The sequence below is a fragment of the Saccostrea cucullata genome, unplaced genomic scaffold, assembly GCF_032062105.1.
Source record: "Saccostrea cucullata isolate Sc308-1 unplaced genomic scaffold, CSIRO_AGI_Scuc_v1 ctg7059, whole genome shotgun sequence".
Lineage (NCBI taxonomy): Eukaryota > Metazoa > Mollusca > Bivalvia > Ostreida > Ostreidae > Saccostrea > Saccostrea cuccullata.
This window is the reverse complement of record NW_026928030.1, coordinates 17,009-33,086: the sequence shown is the minus strand read 5'-3', so window position 1 is coordinate 33,086 and position 16,078 is coordinate 17,009. Positions and strand designations below refer to the sequence as shown.

The following is a 16,078-nucleotide window of genomic DNA, read 5'->3' as shown; positions in this document are numbered from 1 at the left end:
TTTATCAATAAAGACACAATACTCCATTGTTAAGACTTATTTTGCGTGCAGAATAAAATAAGCATAGAGCAGTTTTTCATAAAATTTCCAAGTGAAATTTATAATTTTCACCCATTTTTATTTTCAAAATGAACTAATAATTTAATTGCATACATGGATAAAAAAGAACTGAAATGACAAATTTTCTTTAAAAACATTTTTTCTGCTATGACAGTAATATACTGTGACAAGAACTTCATGACTACAAGAGAATAACCTCAGTGTTCATTTCAGGATTGCCGTTTATGTAAGCTATTAACTTCTGGAGGTTCCCAAACTGCTGTTCCCATTCTTTCAGGTTGCTGTATCGAAAGTCATCTCCATGTGGCACCAAGAGAACATTCTCACGGAATAATTCGGCCTTCTTCTGGAACTGTTCCCATAGTAACCATGCCCTAACATAAAAATAGACATATCAATTCATGTGCACATAAAAGAAAAAAATAATAATTCAATACCATTGGTTTATTTTAACTTTATAAGTAGGTCAGTTCATGTGTATTTTTCTTCTCTGTCAATTTCTTAACCATTTTTATGTGCCCGGATCGATAGATCAGGGGCACATATTGTTTTTGTTCTGTCTGTCTATTTGTATGTTTGTCTGTTTATCTGTGTGTCTTTCTGTCTGTTATCAACCTTAACCTTTGCCATAACTTTTGAATCACGAGAGATAGAAACTTCTTATTTAGTATGCATACTCCACTAATTAGGATCTTTCAAATGACACCAAAGTCAATGACCTTGTGACCTTGACCATGACTTATATGCTAAAAATAGCATTTTCCAACCCTTGCCTTAACTTTTGAACCATAGGAGAAAGAGACTTCTTATATGGTATGCATTCTCCACTAGTTCATTTCTTTCAAATGGGACTATGACCTATATGCTAAAAATAGCCAATAGTGTTTCACAAGCACATCTTTTTTTCTTTATAATAATATATTAAACCATAAAGTGCAAATCAAATGAAACAAAAAAAACTTAAACAAAAAATGAAATTAACTCACAATTCTTTAACATTACTATCATCAATTTCAAGACTTGGTTTTCGCTTTCCGCCTTGATAGCACTTTTTGTGACTAAAGTCAAACTTGCAGCAAACATGTGAATCTGGACCACAGGAATAAGAAATGGCATAGGAGAGGAAGGGCAACACATGGGTCATTATGCCTGTAGAAGAGTCCCTACCTATACAAAATAATGTTGTAGCTGATTAAATAAGTTACCATCACAACTTTCTAACAAACTACACAAAAATGAAATACTACCAAAGTTTAAAAATTTATAGTACATATTTATCTTAAACAGTACAAACTACATGAAAATAAAATGCTACTCAAGTTTCAAATTTATGGAACATACCGGTATCTAATCTAAACTGTACAAACTACATGAAAATGAAATGCTTCTAATGTTTCAAATTTATAGAACATATCTATATTAAATAGTAAGTTTTCACATAAGGCCAGAAAACTATGAAGGAATCCTGATTTATATGAAGAAAAAAAAACTTTACCCCACATCTGTGTCCACTGGAACTCTAACATCTGATTTTTGGCCAAAAATCTCTTGATTCCAAAATGAATTCTTTGGATCACCATTGCCTTGATTCCACTTCTTCTCTGTAAATAAGCCATGGTTGGAGAATGTCCAAAAGGGTCAATAGACCAGCTGATATTTGGTACAGTTCCTAACAAAGATAATAAATATGCAATCTTGTAAAAAAAAGAAAAAAAAAAAAACAATTTTTAAGTTCAGCACTGATCCTTGAAGGCTACATGCGAGTCTTACAGATGCCCAGTCAAACTTCAGTACATTTATATCTATTGCCATACATTTTACAATGGAATTCAAATCTCCTTTAATTAATTTACAATGTACATCCTCAGTGTACTACTGCATGTGTCAAATATTTTAGACCATTTTCAAAAAGTCTGAAATAGGATATCCATTACCATGTTCTATGATGAATTTATATATTACACTGAAAATCAGATATAACTTCTTTGAACAATTATTTTATTATGTTAACTTCTTTTCCTATTCACAATTCATATCACCATTAATTATCCTTGTCTATGATTTCTACACTAGTTCTGTTGGCCATGACAGTACAGTTGGAGGTCTTACCAATGTTAGTTAGCAGCCACTGATGGCCATCAATCAGCTGATTTAACATGGCGCTGTAATGGACCACCGCCTCATCTGGCATGACCCAACCACCAGAGAGGATCTCAAACTGACCATTCGTAATCAGCCTGTAGGACAAAAGGAAACCATCATTGTTACATATCTTATTTGTCAACATCTAATGGCTCAATTTTTTCAAATGCTACTTATAAAAAATAAAACTGTCTATAGAACTGAAATACATGTATAATCCTATAAATAATAAACCTTTTCATGTCATTTTTCTGTTTTTGAGAGGCATTTTCCCACCATCTTTCCAACCAGCACACTTCTGACCAAACAAATCTCCACGCACTGTTTCTTGTGAGCTGATCTGTTATTAAGCTAAGGGTCCTGTTGGCATAGGAGGCAAAATACTCCTCAAAGGTGTACAGCCAGCCTAAAATATTAACCAAGCAGAAAACTGCCAATTGCATACAACTTTGAATATATATTTTATGTAAATAGTATGAAAGAAAAACTAATCAAAACTGATTTTTTAAACTTGTGAATATAAATGTTAAAGCATCTCAATCCAAACAATGTGGGATAGGCTGAAGTTTTTCAAAAGTAGTTCAAACTCCAAGGTCAAAAGATCAAAGGAATAAACGTGATATACATGTCCAAAAGTAGGTCGAACTTAAAGATCATCTTAATGTTGAGATCTTAATGAAGGTCTTGTCACAAGTTAAACACATGAAGTATGAAAGCCATAGCAACAACCACTTAAAGGTTATGGCCAGGTTTAAAGTTTCTGCAGACAGATAAGCCAAAAATCATATGCTCCCGAATCTTCCAATTTGAGTGCATAAAATACACTGTATGTATTTTTTCTTAATTTTACAAAATAATGAAATTCTTCACATGTACATCTTTTGATACACTGAGCATTCTATGGGAAGTAAATGCATCCAGATTTTGTGATTTACCTAGATCCTGGTGGGAATGGGACACAATGAGGACTTCTAGAAGATTTGCCTGGATCTATAATGGGAGACTACAATGTTGACTCTAAGAGGTTTTTTTTTTTTTTTTTTTTTTTTTTTTTTATAATGCTTTATTTTTGAATATTTTCATACTTACAAAAGAAACAAAATACACACACAAATACACCCTCACACACCACACGCACTCTGTGCACCTTTCCCAAAATACAAGCTTTCATAATTACACCTTAAGTGATAATTGAAATTATGTATGACAAATCAAATCAAACATTGTCCATTTACTATACATTTTAGTTCTACAATGAAAATTGTTCTCGCAATATTTTTCAATTTTCCTGTAATACTTAAAAATGTTAACAGCTTCTGTAAATTTTGGTATAGTACATTGAGTTCTTTAGTAATACAAAGACTTTTTTCCTAACAAGATGAGAAAATTTTCTAAAAAACTTCCTTCAACATTACCCAGCATCACCTTTTGTTTTGAAATTACATAATCATTTTCAAATGCTTGATACCAATTTTCAAAATCTTTCCAAAAAATAGTTACATGTCTACAATCATAAAAAAGATGAATCAATGTTTCTGGATCTGTTTTACAGAAAGAACAAAAATTGTTTTCAGCAATTTTTATCTTGTGAAGAAAAGAATTTGTGGCAAGGAAGCCCATAAGAATTCTATATTGAAAGTAAATTATTTTGGTGTCCTTTGTACAAATTGAAGCATTCTGAAGGAAAAATTCCCAATGTTTTTCTGTTATAGGTTCATTTAAATAAATCTCCCATTTTAACTTTTTGGATTCTGGTGCCACAAAATTCTTATCTTTTATAATTTTATACAGAAATTTTATACTTGTCACAGACATCATTTTTTGTATAACACATTTCTCTGGTGCTGCAAATTGATTGCCTCTTTCTGTCATATAAACAGTTACTTCCCTTTTGACTCTTGCTGGTACTCTTGATACAATGTTAAAATAGCTTAAAAAATTATTTGTACCAACTATTTTTTTAACATCATTAAAACACCTAAATTTTCCATCATCTGACAACAAGTCTTTCAATACTTTAAAACCTTTTTCTACCCAAGTCTTGTAAAAACTCCATTTTTTGATATCAACAAAATTTCTAATATCAGTATATAAATAATCTGTAGCACTCAAACAATCTTTTTTAACAATTATAAGAGCTTTTATAACATCTTTCCAAAAATCATTACCTATATGATTCAAAAATTCTGAGAGTTTTTCTTTGGTTAAATAAAAAACAAAGTTAAAATCTTTTTGATTAAAAGTACAGGATAATAATTGCTGCCATGCTCCACTGTTGTCTGTAAGGACTCTCTTGACCCATTTAAGTTTTATATATGAAATGAAGGAGGATAAATGGATCATGTTTAGTCCACCTTCTTCAATTTTTCCTATCAATGTATTTCTTTTTACTTTTTCCACCTTGTACGCCCAAATAAATTGAAATAAAATTTTATTGATCTCATTAAGTAATTCCTTTGATGGATTTGGAAGAGCTGAGAATAGGTGTAAAAATTTTGGAATAACTAGGGTTTTAATGACTGTAATCTTTCCTATTGGGGTCAAATCTCTTTTCGCCCATGATGCAAGCAATTTTTTGATAGAGTTTATTTTGGGTCGATAATTGACAGACACAATATTTTCTAAGTTTTTTGTGAAAATTATTCCTAAGAGCTTAAAGGTATCAGCACTCCAATTAATTTTTAAGTCATCACATAGAGTTTGTTTTGATCCTGCCTTGCTTCCCAACCATACTGCTTGAGATTTTGAAATATTAAGCTTTAAACCAGAAGCTTTTCCAAATTTTTCAATTATTTTCATTGATTCCCTCAAAGACTTTTCACTTCCATCTAATGTTAAAAAAGAGTCATCTGCATATTGTCCTAGTTTATTTTCTTTCCCATTAATCGATATACCTTTTATGTTTTCATTATTCTTCAGTGAGATTGCAAGTAGTTCTACAGTAATGATAAAAATGTATGGTGCCAAAGGGTCTCCCTGTCTACATCCACGTTCAAGATTAAAAAAGGAGGATAAGTTTCCATTATTTATCACGCAGCTTGTGCTGGTTGAGTAAAAGGTTTTAAACCATTTAACTAATGAATCTCCAAAATTAAAAGACTTTAATGCTTTAACAATAAAATCCCATTCTAAAGAATCAAAAGCTTTTTCAAAATCTAATAAAAGGAGCAAACCAAATTGTTTTTTATCTTTAAGGTAATCTATTAAGTCATATAAAAACCTGGTGTTTTCACCTATGAAACGCCCTTTTATAAAACCTTTTTGGGTATCACTTATAATACTGGACAACACATTCTTAATGCGATTTGCTATGGTACTAGAACCAATTTTGTAATCTACATTTAACAATGAAATAGGTCTCCAATTTTTCATATATCTTCTATCCTTTTCCTCTTTTGGAATGCATGTAATTACCCCCTGAGATTGAAATTGTGAAAGTTTTCCAGTTATATACCCTTCATTTAAAGATTTCATAACAAAAATACCTATATCTTTCCAGAAAAATTTGTAAAATTCCACTGTAAACCCATCTGACCCTGGGGATTTTTTGTTTTTCATATTTTTTAATGATGTTGTGCATTCTTGTAGTTTCAAAAAACCTTCACAGTTGTCACTTTGTTCATCAGATAATTTGACATTATGTTGTAAAAAGATATTTTCACACAAAAATGTTTCATTATTATTATTATCCTTTTTACTTTTGTACAAGTTTGAGAAAAAAGACCTTTGTTCATCCAGAATGGCAGACTGGTCTGCAATATGATTACCATCTGAGTCTATTAATTCAGATATTGTTTTATTTACATAATTTCTTCTTTCTAATTTACAAAAGTATTCAGAATTTTTTTCACCCATTTCATACCAAGTAGCTTTTGAGCGTAACATTAAACCCTCTATATAGTTCGACCTAGAATTTTGTAAAGTTTGTTTTTTTTCTTCAAGTGTCAAAATATCTTCTTCTTTTCCTGAAATATTGACTTTTTCTTCCAAATCTAAGATTTCTTTTTCTAATTTTTTCCTGTATAGTTTTTGTTTTTTGGACCTTATGGAAGAATATTCTATTGTTAAGGATCTGATTTTCATTTTCAAGACTTCCCAGAAAAATTGATTAGTTATACTAAATTGAATACTCTCCCTTTGCTCAATATCTCCTGATATAATATATTCTTTAATTGTTTCTGAAATACATTGCTTTACTTTTTCTATAAACTCCTTTTCATGTAATAATTGACAATTAAATTTCCAGTAACCTCTTCCTCTATTACTGTCATTTGTTTTGAATTTTAGTACAATTGCTGAATGATCTGTTCTATACCCTGGGATTATTTTGGTATCTAATACTCTACTAAAAATACAATCAGAAACAAGAAAATAATCAATTCTACTTTGAATAACTGGATTTGATCTTCTCCATGTATACTGCCTAACTTCTTCATTCCAGATTCTCCATGGATCATAAATTTCAAGTTCACTTTTTATATTCTTTATTACTTCATTTGCCTTTGGATTATTAAGAGTTTTAACATTGAAAGTGTCAAGTTCTTTATTTTGGACCACATTCCAATCCCCACACATGAGGATTGACATGTTTTCTAATTTTGTAATTTCTTCATAAATATTTTGAAAAAATTCTGGATTATCATTATTTGGACCATACAAATTTACCAAAGTAAATCTCAAATTATTTGCTGATATATCCATTATGATATATCTACCAGAAGAGTCGCATTTAACTGAATGGATATCTAATTCAAAGTTATTTTTGAAAAGTATTGCAACTCCAGCTGAGCTGCTTGTATAACTACTGAAATAGGATTTGTAACCCCACTCTGATTCCCATAACCTTGAAGTCTCATGAGTACTATGTGTTTCTTGTAAACAAACAGTAGATATATTTTTACTTCTAACCCAATTAAACACATCTCTACGTTTTTGGCTGTTAGAAGAGAAACCTCTTACATTCATACTCAATATACCTAACATTTCTACTTTGTTGGTCATTTTAGTTGTCACATCAAATGTCATGAAAATTTTTCATTCTTATTAAACAGAACATAAGAAAAGGTGCACTAAAGCTCAAAAACAATACATACACACACATTCTACACATACTTACATTCACAAAAGTCAACCATTCAATAGGCATACCTCGCCTTGAAGTCAATGTCCCACCTGTATCGGCTCCTCCTGCTAGTTTTACTTATTGTAGACAATCAAACATTTCAATTTTTAGCGAAAAAAAGTTAAGCTCTAAATATTTTGTCAATATTGTCCGTAACATCAATTCTGTGTCGATCTCCTTTCATATCCAGCGCAAATATGTGGCCATTAAAATACCAGGCACTGTCAACAAGATGTTGTCTGTTCTCTGCTTTTAAGGCTCTCAGGAGCTGCGCATTCATACTGGTAACATGGTCTAGCATGATGAAATCCTCTTTTAATGCTTCTCTAAGAGGTTTTACCTTTCAGAGGATTTACCTGAATCCTGGAGAGTGTGGAGCAATTAGAACTCTTTGAGGTTTTACCTGTCAGTGGATCCAGTAGGAGTGGGACACAGTGAGGACTCTAGGAGGTTTTAACTGGATCCGTTAGGAATGGGGCACAATGAGGACTCTAAGAGGTTTTAACTGGATATGGTGGGGCAGTGATTATTTTAAATGGATTTACCTGGATCCTGGTGGGAGTGGGACACAATGAGGACTCTAAGAGGTTTTAACTGGATCCGGGTAAGAATGGGGCACAATGAGGACTCTAAGAGGTTTTAACTGGATCCGGGTAAGAATGGGGCACAATGAGGACTCTAAGAGGTTTTAACTGGATCCGGGTAGGAGTGGGGCACAATGAGGACTCTAAGAGGTTTTAACTGGATCCGGGTAGGAGTGGGGCACAATGAGGACTCTAAGAGGTTTTAACTGGATCCGGTAGGAGTGGGACACAAGAACTCTTAGACATTTTAACTGGATCCTGGTGGGTGTGGGGCACATTGAGGACTCTAAGAGGTTTTAACTGGATATGGTGGGGCAGTGATAATTTTAAATGGATTTACCTGGATCCTGGTGGGAGTGGGGCACAATGATGACTTTCAAAGGTTTGGTCGTCCACATATGTACACGAATAACATCAAGCCAACCACTGACAGACAAAGCCAAGGGGTAAGATACATCCAATGTGTGCCATAATGCCTCCATCTGTTGTGTAATTAAGAAATCTTTTATTCATTTTTCCATATTATACTGTTGCACATCATGTTCTGTTCAGCGATGTATAAACATAAAGTCAATTTTTTAAAACAGAATTTTTACATCATAATACAGAATCCAAGCATTTTTGGCCATTGTAATAAAAGCTCCAATTTCACAATTATTAAGCTTGGTAAGAAATGATATATGTGTTTTGAGATTCCAAAATAAAAAGTGTCAATAATTCACACAAAAATATTCATTAGGAGCATTCAAATATATTCAATTATTACCAGTATATGATTGAGTAATTCCTATCTTTCTGATTGGCTGAGATTTGACAATGTTAGAAAAATATATCATATTGACCTGCATGTGACTTTCCAGGTCAATATAATGAATTATTTATTCTACATTGGACCAAAAATAGATAATCATATAATAAAACAGTTATTACTGTTTTTTAAGATCAGCATAATGATTTAGACACCTTCAAAGTACAATATTCAACTTACTAGATACATTTCCTGTAATAATAAAACATTCCCACCTTTACATCAGCAGTGTTTTGTGGTATACTGCATATTTCTGTAGTCCCTGAGTTTGAGGCTTGTAGAGGGAAGTCAGCTGTTTTTCTGGAATCAAATGACACTGTGGGTCCTTGGTAACAAGTGTCAGGCTTGGGTGAAATAAAATTATTCTGCAATGGAAAATTTTAAAATCCTAAACAATGCGGCTTAAACAATGATGATTATACACTGTACTTAATATTATTTGAATTCATGCATTGTAATGAGATTTGTCATTGGTTCATATGGCATCACGAGTCAAAGTGTATAAATGTGGAAAGATCTGGACTTTCTAATTATAAACTTGAAAAACCCGGATAGACCCAGCATTTCGTGTCTCATTTGTTCTGATGATCCAGCCTGTCAACTCGACGTGATACAACCTTTCGTATCAAGTGAATGTTATAATAAGTAAATATATATACATGTACCACATGATCCTGGTCTTCAGTGAGAAAATCAACATTCCCTTGCTGTAAATGCAGCTGCATTTGCATCAAAAACATAAAAAGAATGTACACACAAGTCAAAAGTGCTAGAATTTTGAGAGTTTTCCTTTTCCAAGCTCCCTTCATTCTTCATGGTCTCACTAAAAGAAAATATAAATCAGATCAGTCAGAATCTACTGTATAGGAAGCACCCAAGAAGGCACTATGCTATGATTATTTTGATATTACAATGCCTATAATGTGATTCCTTTCTGTTTACATCATCTATCTACTCGAGAGAGCTTCAATTTGATTGGTGCTTCTCAATGAGAGAAGCAAACTAGAACTGTTCAAAAGGGGCAAAATACCCTCTGCTGGGTTTTTCAGAGGTGCCAAATCATGAATATTTTATGGAACTAAGATAAGAGAGAAATGCCAAAACATTTATAGTGCAAATGTAATTGCGCATTAAATTTGTTTTGAAAGAAACGAAGGTGCAGCCTAATAAAAAAAAATTAAGACAAAAGATACAGACCAGACATGAATTGTGAACTTTTTCTGCCTTTGAACTTGCATTAATGACCTTGGTTCAAAGTCATGACACAACCTCAGGTCATAAGCAATCTTTGTGCAAAATGGTAACACATCACATTTATCCATAAGACAAACATGAATTATGACATGACCAGACATGAATTATGAATTTTTTTCTTTAAGTGACCTTGGGTAAAACTCATGACACACCCTCAGGTCATAAGCAATCTTTGTGTATATGAGGTACCCTCCAAGTTTATCCATAAGAAAGGTGTAGACCAGGCACAAATTATGAACTTTTTTCTTTAAGTGACCTTAAACTTGCACAAATGACCTTGGGTCAAGGTCATGACACACCTTCAAGACATAAGCAATCTTTGTATAAAACAGGAACTTACCAAGTTTATCCATAAGAAAAATTATGGACCAGACATTATGAAATTTTTCTTTCAGTGACTTTGAACTTAAATGACCTTGCCTCAAGGTCATAACACACCCTCAGGTCATAAGCCATCTTTGTGTAAAGTAGTAGATTCAAGTTTTTCCATAATAAAGATATGTACCAAACATGAATTATGAAATTTTTCTTTAAGTGACCTTGAACTTGCACAGATGACCTTGGGTCAAGGTCATGAAACATCCTTACATGTAGGTCATGAGATTTCTTTGTGTAAAATAGGAACTTACCAAGTTTATCCATAAGAAAGTTATGGACCGGACATGAATTATGAAATTTTTCTTCCAGTGACCTTGTCATTCAGAAGTTATAGCCAAAGTTGATTATTTTAAAAATTAGGTCAATCATGAAGGTCAAGGGGTAGATATCATAATATGCTCAGAAATATCTTGACACAGGTAATGCATTTGTCGAATATGAAAGTCCTGTGTCTTCTCAATCAAAAGTTATAAGAAAAAATTCAAATTTTTGAAAAGTAGGTCAAACATCAAGGTCAGGGTAATGGGAGTAAAAAATCAAAGTATATTCAGAAAGGTCTTCTCACAGGCAATAAGCAGATTTAATATGAAACCCACATCTCTTCTCATTTAAAAGTTATGACCAAGGTTAAAGTTTTTGAAAAGAAGGACTAACTTCAAGGTAAAGGTCACAATGTAAAAATCAGATTGTATATAAAGGTCTTGTCACAGATAATGCACATGTGTAATATGTAATATGAAAGCCTTATCTCTTCTCATTCAAAAGTTTTGGTCAATTTTAACAGGGACCTATATACTAAAGGGATAGGCAACTCCTTCATCGCCATGTTTATTTACCCAAAACATCACGCACGACACTACAAATTTTTCAATTTACGTTTATTCCCAGTAAACAGGGTGTTTTCTGATTATTATCATTTATTCCTTTTATGCATTGGAATCGATTTATTAATGAATTTTAAAGCATAATTATAATATAATTTAAATATAAAAAAAACAACACCGAAATTGGCGATTTCTCGGAAATATGGCTGATGGGGCCATGTGCTGATTTTGCATAAAACACAATTTCTACTAAGATAACGAGTATAATACGTGCTAAAAACAAATCTTGAATGATTTTTTGACAGATAATTAAAGGATTTGATCTCAGATATGCAATAGCTTTAGAGATATAATTAATTAAAGTTGACTTACGAAATCCCGCGACTTACGAGATATCACGAGACTTGCTGTAGTTGCCTATCCCGTTAGTATAAAGGTCCCTGATTTTAAGTAATATTTATTTTTTAAAGTATTTAAACTTCAAGGTCAAGGTCATGGGGTAAAAAAAAATCAGTGTTTTAATACAATGTAAAGATCTTGTCACTAGCAATACACAGTTTTAATATGAAAGCCGTATCTCTTCTCATTCAAAATTTATGACGAAGGTTAAAGGTTTTGAAAAATAGGTCAAAGTTCAAGGTCAAGGTCATGAGGTAAAAAATCATAGTGTATTTAGAAAGGTCTTGTCACATGGGTAATTTATGTGTATGAAATGAAAGCCTTCACTCTTCTCATTTAAAAAATATTTGATCAAGGTTAAAGTTTTTGTGATGGACGGACAGACTGACAGATGGACAGCCGGGCACAATTTAAAAAAAGTAATCATGGGAAAATAACAGCAACCTGTCGTTTCCACATCATGGCATGAAGAAGCCTTGGCATCACTTTGGGAAACAAATAACCTTTTTTTCCAGAATGTTGCTGCAATTAACTTCTGATGAACAGATAAAAACTCTTGAAAACTCAAAATATAACCAAATATTTTTTTAAACATGCAATGTTTGATTTTCATTAAGCCAGGCTCAAACTTTGGATGAAAGTCATTTAACGGTTAGTAAATTTCCGACAAAGCAAAGTTGAAGATGTCCTTTTTTGAAATTAAAAAAATACCTTATATGTAATTTTTTTCCTCTACGGTAGGATGTTGCATTTCTTTTACTTGTTGGTGTGGCAGATACATATTTTATTAATCTTCTATGCATACATGTATTTATTATACACATGTATGGTAATTATGATTTATGACATTTAATTTGATTTAAAATGTGCCACATGTTGAAAAATATAATTATTCAGTTTAAAGCATTTAGTGTGCATTCACCCATGGTCTGTCAATAGATGTATATAGGTAGAAATGGCCTTAGATCATTAATTATATCCAGGCCTAATGTTGGATGTTTCTTTTAATTTCATTGGTGTTTTACTTTGTGTTTTACTTGGGGATTGGTTCATGTTTTTCCCTCCAGAAGGTTCTTGGTTTTCTGGACATTCTTTGTCCAGAGTTTGGTCAGTTATGATGTGTTTCTGTTGATCTGACATTTTGACAATCAGACCTTTTCATAGAGACTGACTTTCTTCTCCTTCTGGTAAGTTAACAATTTATTACTAATATTAATATGATTCTTATATTTCAATTAAATGTCCAATCAGTAATTTTGCATTCTTGATCTATTTCCTAAGCACTTTCCCTGAGTAAATGAGATCAGTGAGAAGGATATTTTTAAAGTATGAGTTATAGAAAGATCTCATTGTTATATATTTTTAAGGTTATATATTTTTATGATTTGGTGTGTAATATTGTGTGTAATTAATTTACAGACCACTCAGATTGTATGAGTTATACCGGTACATCTGCAGCATTGCTGCTTGCTGTTATACAGTGTAACACACCTATTCCCATAGAATGGTATGCACATAGTTTTATGCTTATTCAGTAATATATAGTGTTGAAATACATTATGATGATAATTATTGTAAAGTTTTATGATGAGTATTGATTGTGCTATAATTGCGGAGAAATATATGTATATTCTATATGTGTAATGAATTATCTCCCATGTCAATCATTGTATTTTTATGCTTAAATATTTACACTTGTTATATTGTTAATATTGCAGGGTTATTTCCATTATTCCATTACATCTAGTAAAAAAAGTCTTGTCAGAACCCTCAACAGGCAGTTATTTGTTCTTCGACAAGCCCCATGCAAGCCTGTTACATTGGTATATAATTTCTAGAATCCAGTCGTGTCATTAGAGTTGTGACTGAAAAATTCAGTCGATTTGATGAGTATAAGTGGTTAATAATTTTCGGATTTCCGGAATCCAATTATCCACAGGACACTAGAGTTGTAACTGAATCGAAAATATTTCAAATTAGCTCAAATCATGCATGAGTCATTGAGTGTAACTCTAACAGGTCCAGTCCAAAGACTATTTCTACCTACGTAGCTATTAATAGCTACCTAGGTATTCAAAGCTACCCAAAGTAGCTATTTTTACCTACTTTATATATTTTCTGCATTTTGCGGCCTAACGACTAAACGGCGCAACATGGTAAAAACCATATTTTTTGATACGGACAAACTAATGATGAATATGACAAAAAATGATTACTTTCTAAATTTGCAATTTTTCATTAGTTTCTACGCAAAATTGATAATATACGAAGTAATCATTTTTAGCCAAATTTTTGTCATATTTATCATCAGAGTGACTCCCGTACCAAACATTCTAACAAATGCTCATAAGCAGCTCATGAGACTCACATGAGAATCAAGTAAAAATTGTATTCAAATTAGGTAGAATTGGATTTTGCTCATGTGCAGATTGTTAGTCTTTGTTAGGGAGGAAAATACTAACCAAAATGCACATGTGCAAAATGTGGGGGGGGGGGGGGGGGTAGTGGCCAACTTTTTTTTCAAGTCGAACTTCCTTTCACTTCCATTTTTTTCCTATATTTCTTGCTTTGTATATACTGTGGTAAAAAGTGGGGGGCCAACCATCTTTTCAATAGACATTTTCTATAGTAAAGGTAATGTTAGGGAAAAAAGTGGGGAGGCCAGGCCCCCCCTGGCCCCCCCGGATGCTACGTGCCTGAAGTATATGGATTAATACAGTGAAGAACTGAAATATGCTTTTGGAAATACATGTCATCACCATACTGAACTAGATGCCAGCCTTTAAAAGTTACAAATGTATCCAGTATGTCCATGGGATGATTAAAGATCAATTAGATATACCATGGTGCAGCCACAATGAAGGAAAATTTCAAAGATTAATTTGCTGATCTGAGAATAGGGTAAGTGCTCTGAAATTTATTATCCCCCCTCTCATTTCAGATATTACTAATTAAAAAAAATAATATGTTTGTGTGTTAATTATCAGTGCATTTAATTTTGATATATTTAATGCGCAGAATGTTATCAGGAATTATACAGTTTAACTAAGAACTATAAATATGGTAAGAAAAGATTAGGTCAGAGTGTACAATTGACAGCCTCAGTGCGGTATTCTATGAATTACATGTATTTAAGTTGCTAATTAAATATTGATGCATATGATTTTTCTATATACTGGCTTTTCATGACCAACGAAACCTTGAAAATATACTAATTATAACTTCAAATTTTATGCAGATAAAAGTTGGAATCAAAGGATCTGCAGATTAATCACGGACCCTAGCTGAGCTTGCATACATGACGGAGTTCTGATGTTGGCACTCATTTAAAGGAAATGCAAGGAAAAAGAATGGAACAGGATGAATTGATTATGATTCTTACGACCACTGGATTAATTATTATTTTACACCCAAGTATGACTGCATGCCACTCATAAATTCCATCTACTTAGCCTCCAAGACAACTTTAAGACAACTTTAATCCATCTAGTACTAGTGCAGTCAAAAATGTTGACTGGACATTTACACTGGATGTTCTATATTAATTTACTGGAAATGGAACTATTGGATAATAATACTTTAATTGATGTGTACTGTACATAATTATAATAATTTAATTAAAGTTTTCATTTCATTTTAAGTTTAAAAAATGAAGTTCACTGAACATAATTATGCATGCATCTATTTACATGTACATGTTGCTCAAGAGTATTTAAAATGTAATTGATGAATCACATTTTAAAATTACATAATTATATAATGTTTGTAATCTGAATTTTGTTCTATTGTTGCTTGTTCAAGTGAGCAATTGTTGCACATGAGTCTCATGAGACTCATGAGCCTCATGTGAGCAAATATTCTAGGTGAGCAAAATGATTCCTCACGTGAGCAAAAAATGCTAATGTGCAGAACCCTGCAGAATGTGAGCATTTCACCTAATTTGCATGTTAAATTGCACATGAAACTCACGTGAGAAACTCAGGTGAGGAAATCTGGTTAGTCCTCACGTGAGCTGCTCATGAGCAAATTGTGAGAATGGTTTGGTATGGGCTGTATCAAGAAAATTTGTGCTCACCAAGTTGCGCCATTCCTGCATTTGGCCACAAAATGCAAATAAAGCAAAAAGTAGGTAAAATTAGCTACTTTGGGTAGCTTTAAATACCTAGGTAGCTATTAATAGCTACGAAGGTAGAAATAGACTTTGGACTGGACCTGTTTAAGTTTAAGCAAGTGTAGACGTGCAATCGTGTTGACATGATATAAAGATTAAAAATGTTTTATCAAAAGAAATGATTTAAAGTTTATTCAGGAATTTAAAAAAAAAGGTCTAATTGAATGGAATTCTCATCACAAAACTTCTGGAAAGACTTACATCCAAAACAATTCAAGCTTGAGGGAAAAAAGGTCGCTGGTCACTCACTCAATCTGTACATCATTTCTTATCGGGATCGGAATACAACTTGTGAAAGAGGAAAACAAAGATGGCGCTTTCGCAATAAAATAAAAC

General features: G+C 32.5%; 1 protein-coding gene across 2 annotated transcripts; it reads right to left on the bottom strand.

Annotated features, from left to right (window-relative positions):
• Positions 1-228: 228 nt before the first annotated feature.
• Positions 229-16,048, bottom strand: LOC134276232 (alpha-mannosidase 2x-like). 2 transcript variants are annotated; one of them, XM_062758499.1, is made up of 9 exons: positions 15,944-16,048; positions 9,382-9,539; positions 8,932-9,081; positions 8,249-8,390; positions 2,437-2,608; positions 2,170-2,297; positions 1,556-1,729; positions 1,047-1,227; positions 229-434 (listed from the first exon to the last, which is right to left on the bottom strand). In XM_062758499.1, the coding sequence occupies exons 2-9, from the start codon at positions 9,523-9,525 to the stop codon at positions 242-244; spliced, it is 1,284 nt and encodes a 427-aa protein (XP_062614483.1). In that variant the 5' UTR covers positions 9,526-9,539; positions 15,944-16,048; the 3' UTR covers positions 229-241. The 2 variants fall into 2 exon arrangements, with proteins under 2 accessions (XP_062614483.1, XP_062614484.1); XM_062758500.1 differs by lacking the exon at positions 15,944-16,048 and adding an exon at positions 12,283-12,339.
• Between the last annotated feature and the right edge of the window lie 30 nt (positions 16,049-16,078).

What these genes read in the sequence shown, in the direction of transcription:
- LOC134276232 (XM_062758499.1), bottom strand. Translation starts at nt 9,525, where the DNA reads ATGAAGGGAGCTTGGAAAAGGAAAACTCTCAAAATTCTAGCACTTTTG. An exon ending in CCACTCCCACCAGGATCCAG is followed by an intron (nt 2,609 to 8,248) that starts GTAAATCCATTT and finishes TTAATATTTTAG; the next exon opens with GCTGGCTGTACACCTTTGAG. An exon ending in GTGGCTGCTAACTAACATTG is followed by an intron (nt 1,730 to 2,169) that starts GTAAGACCTCCA and finishes TATCTTTGTTAG; the next exon opens with GAACTGTACCAAATATCAGC.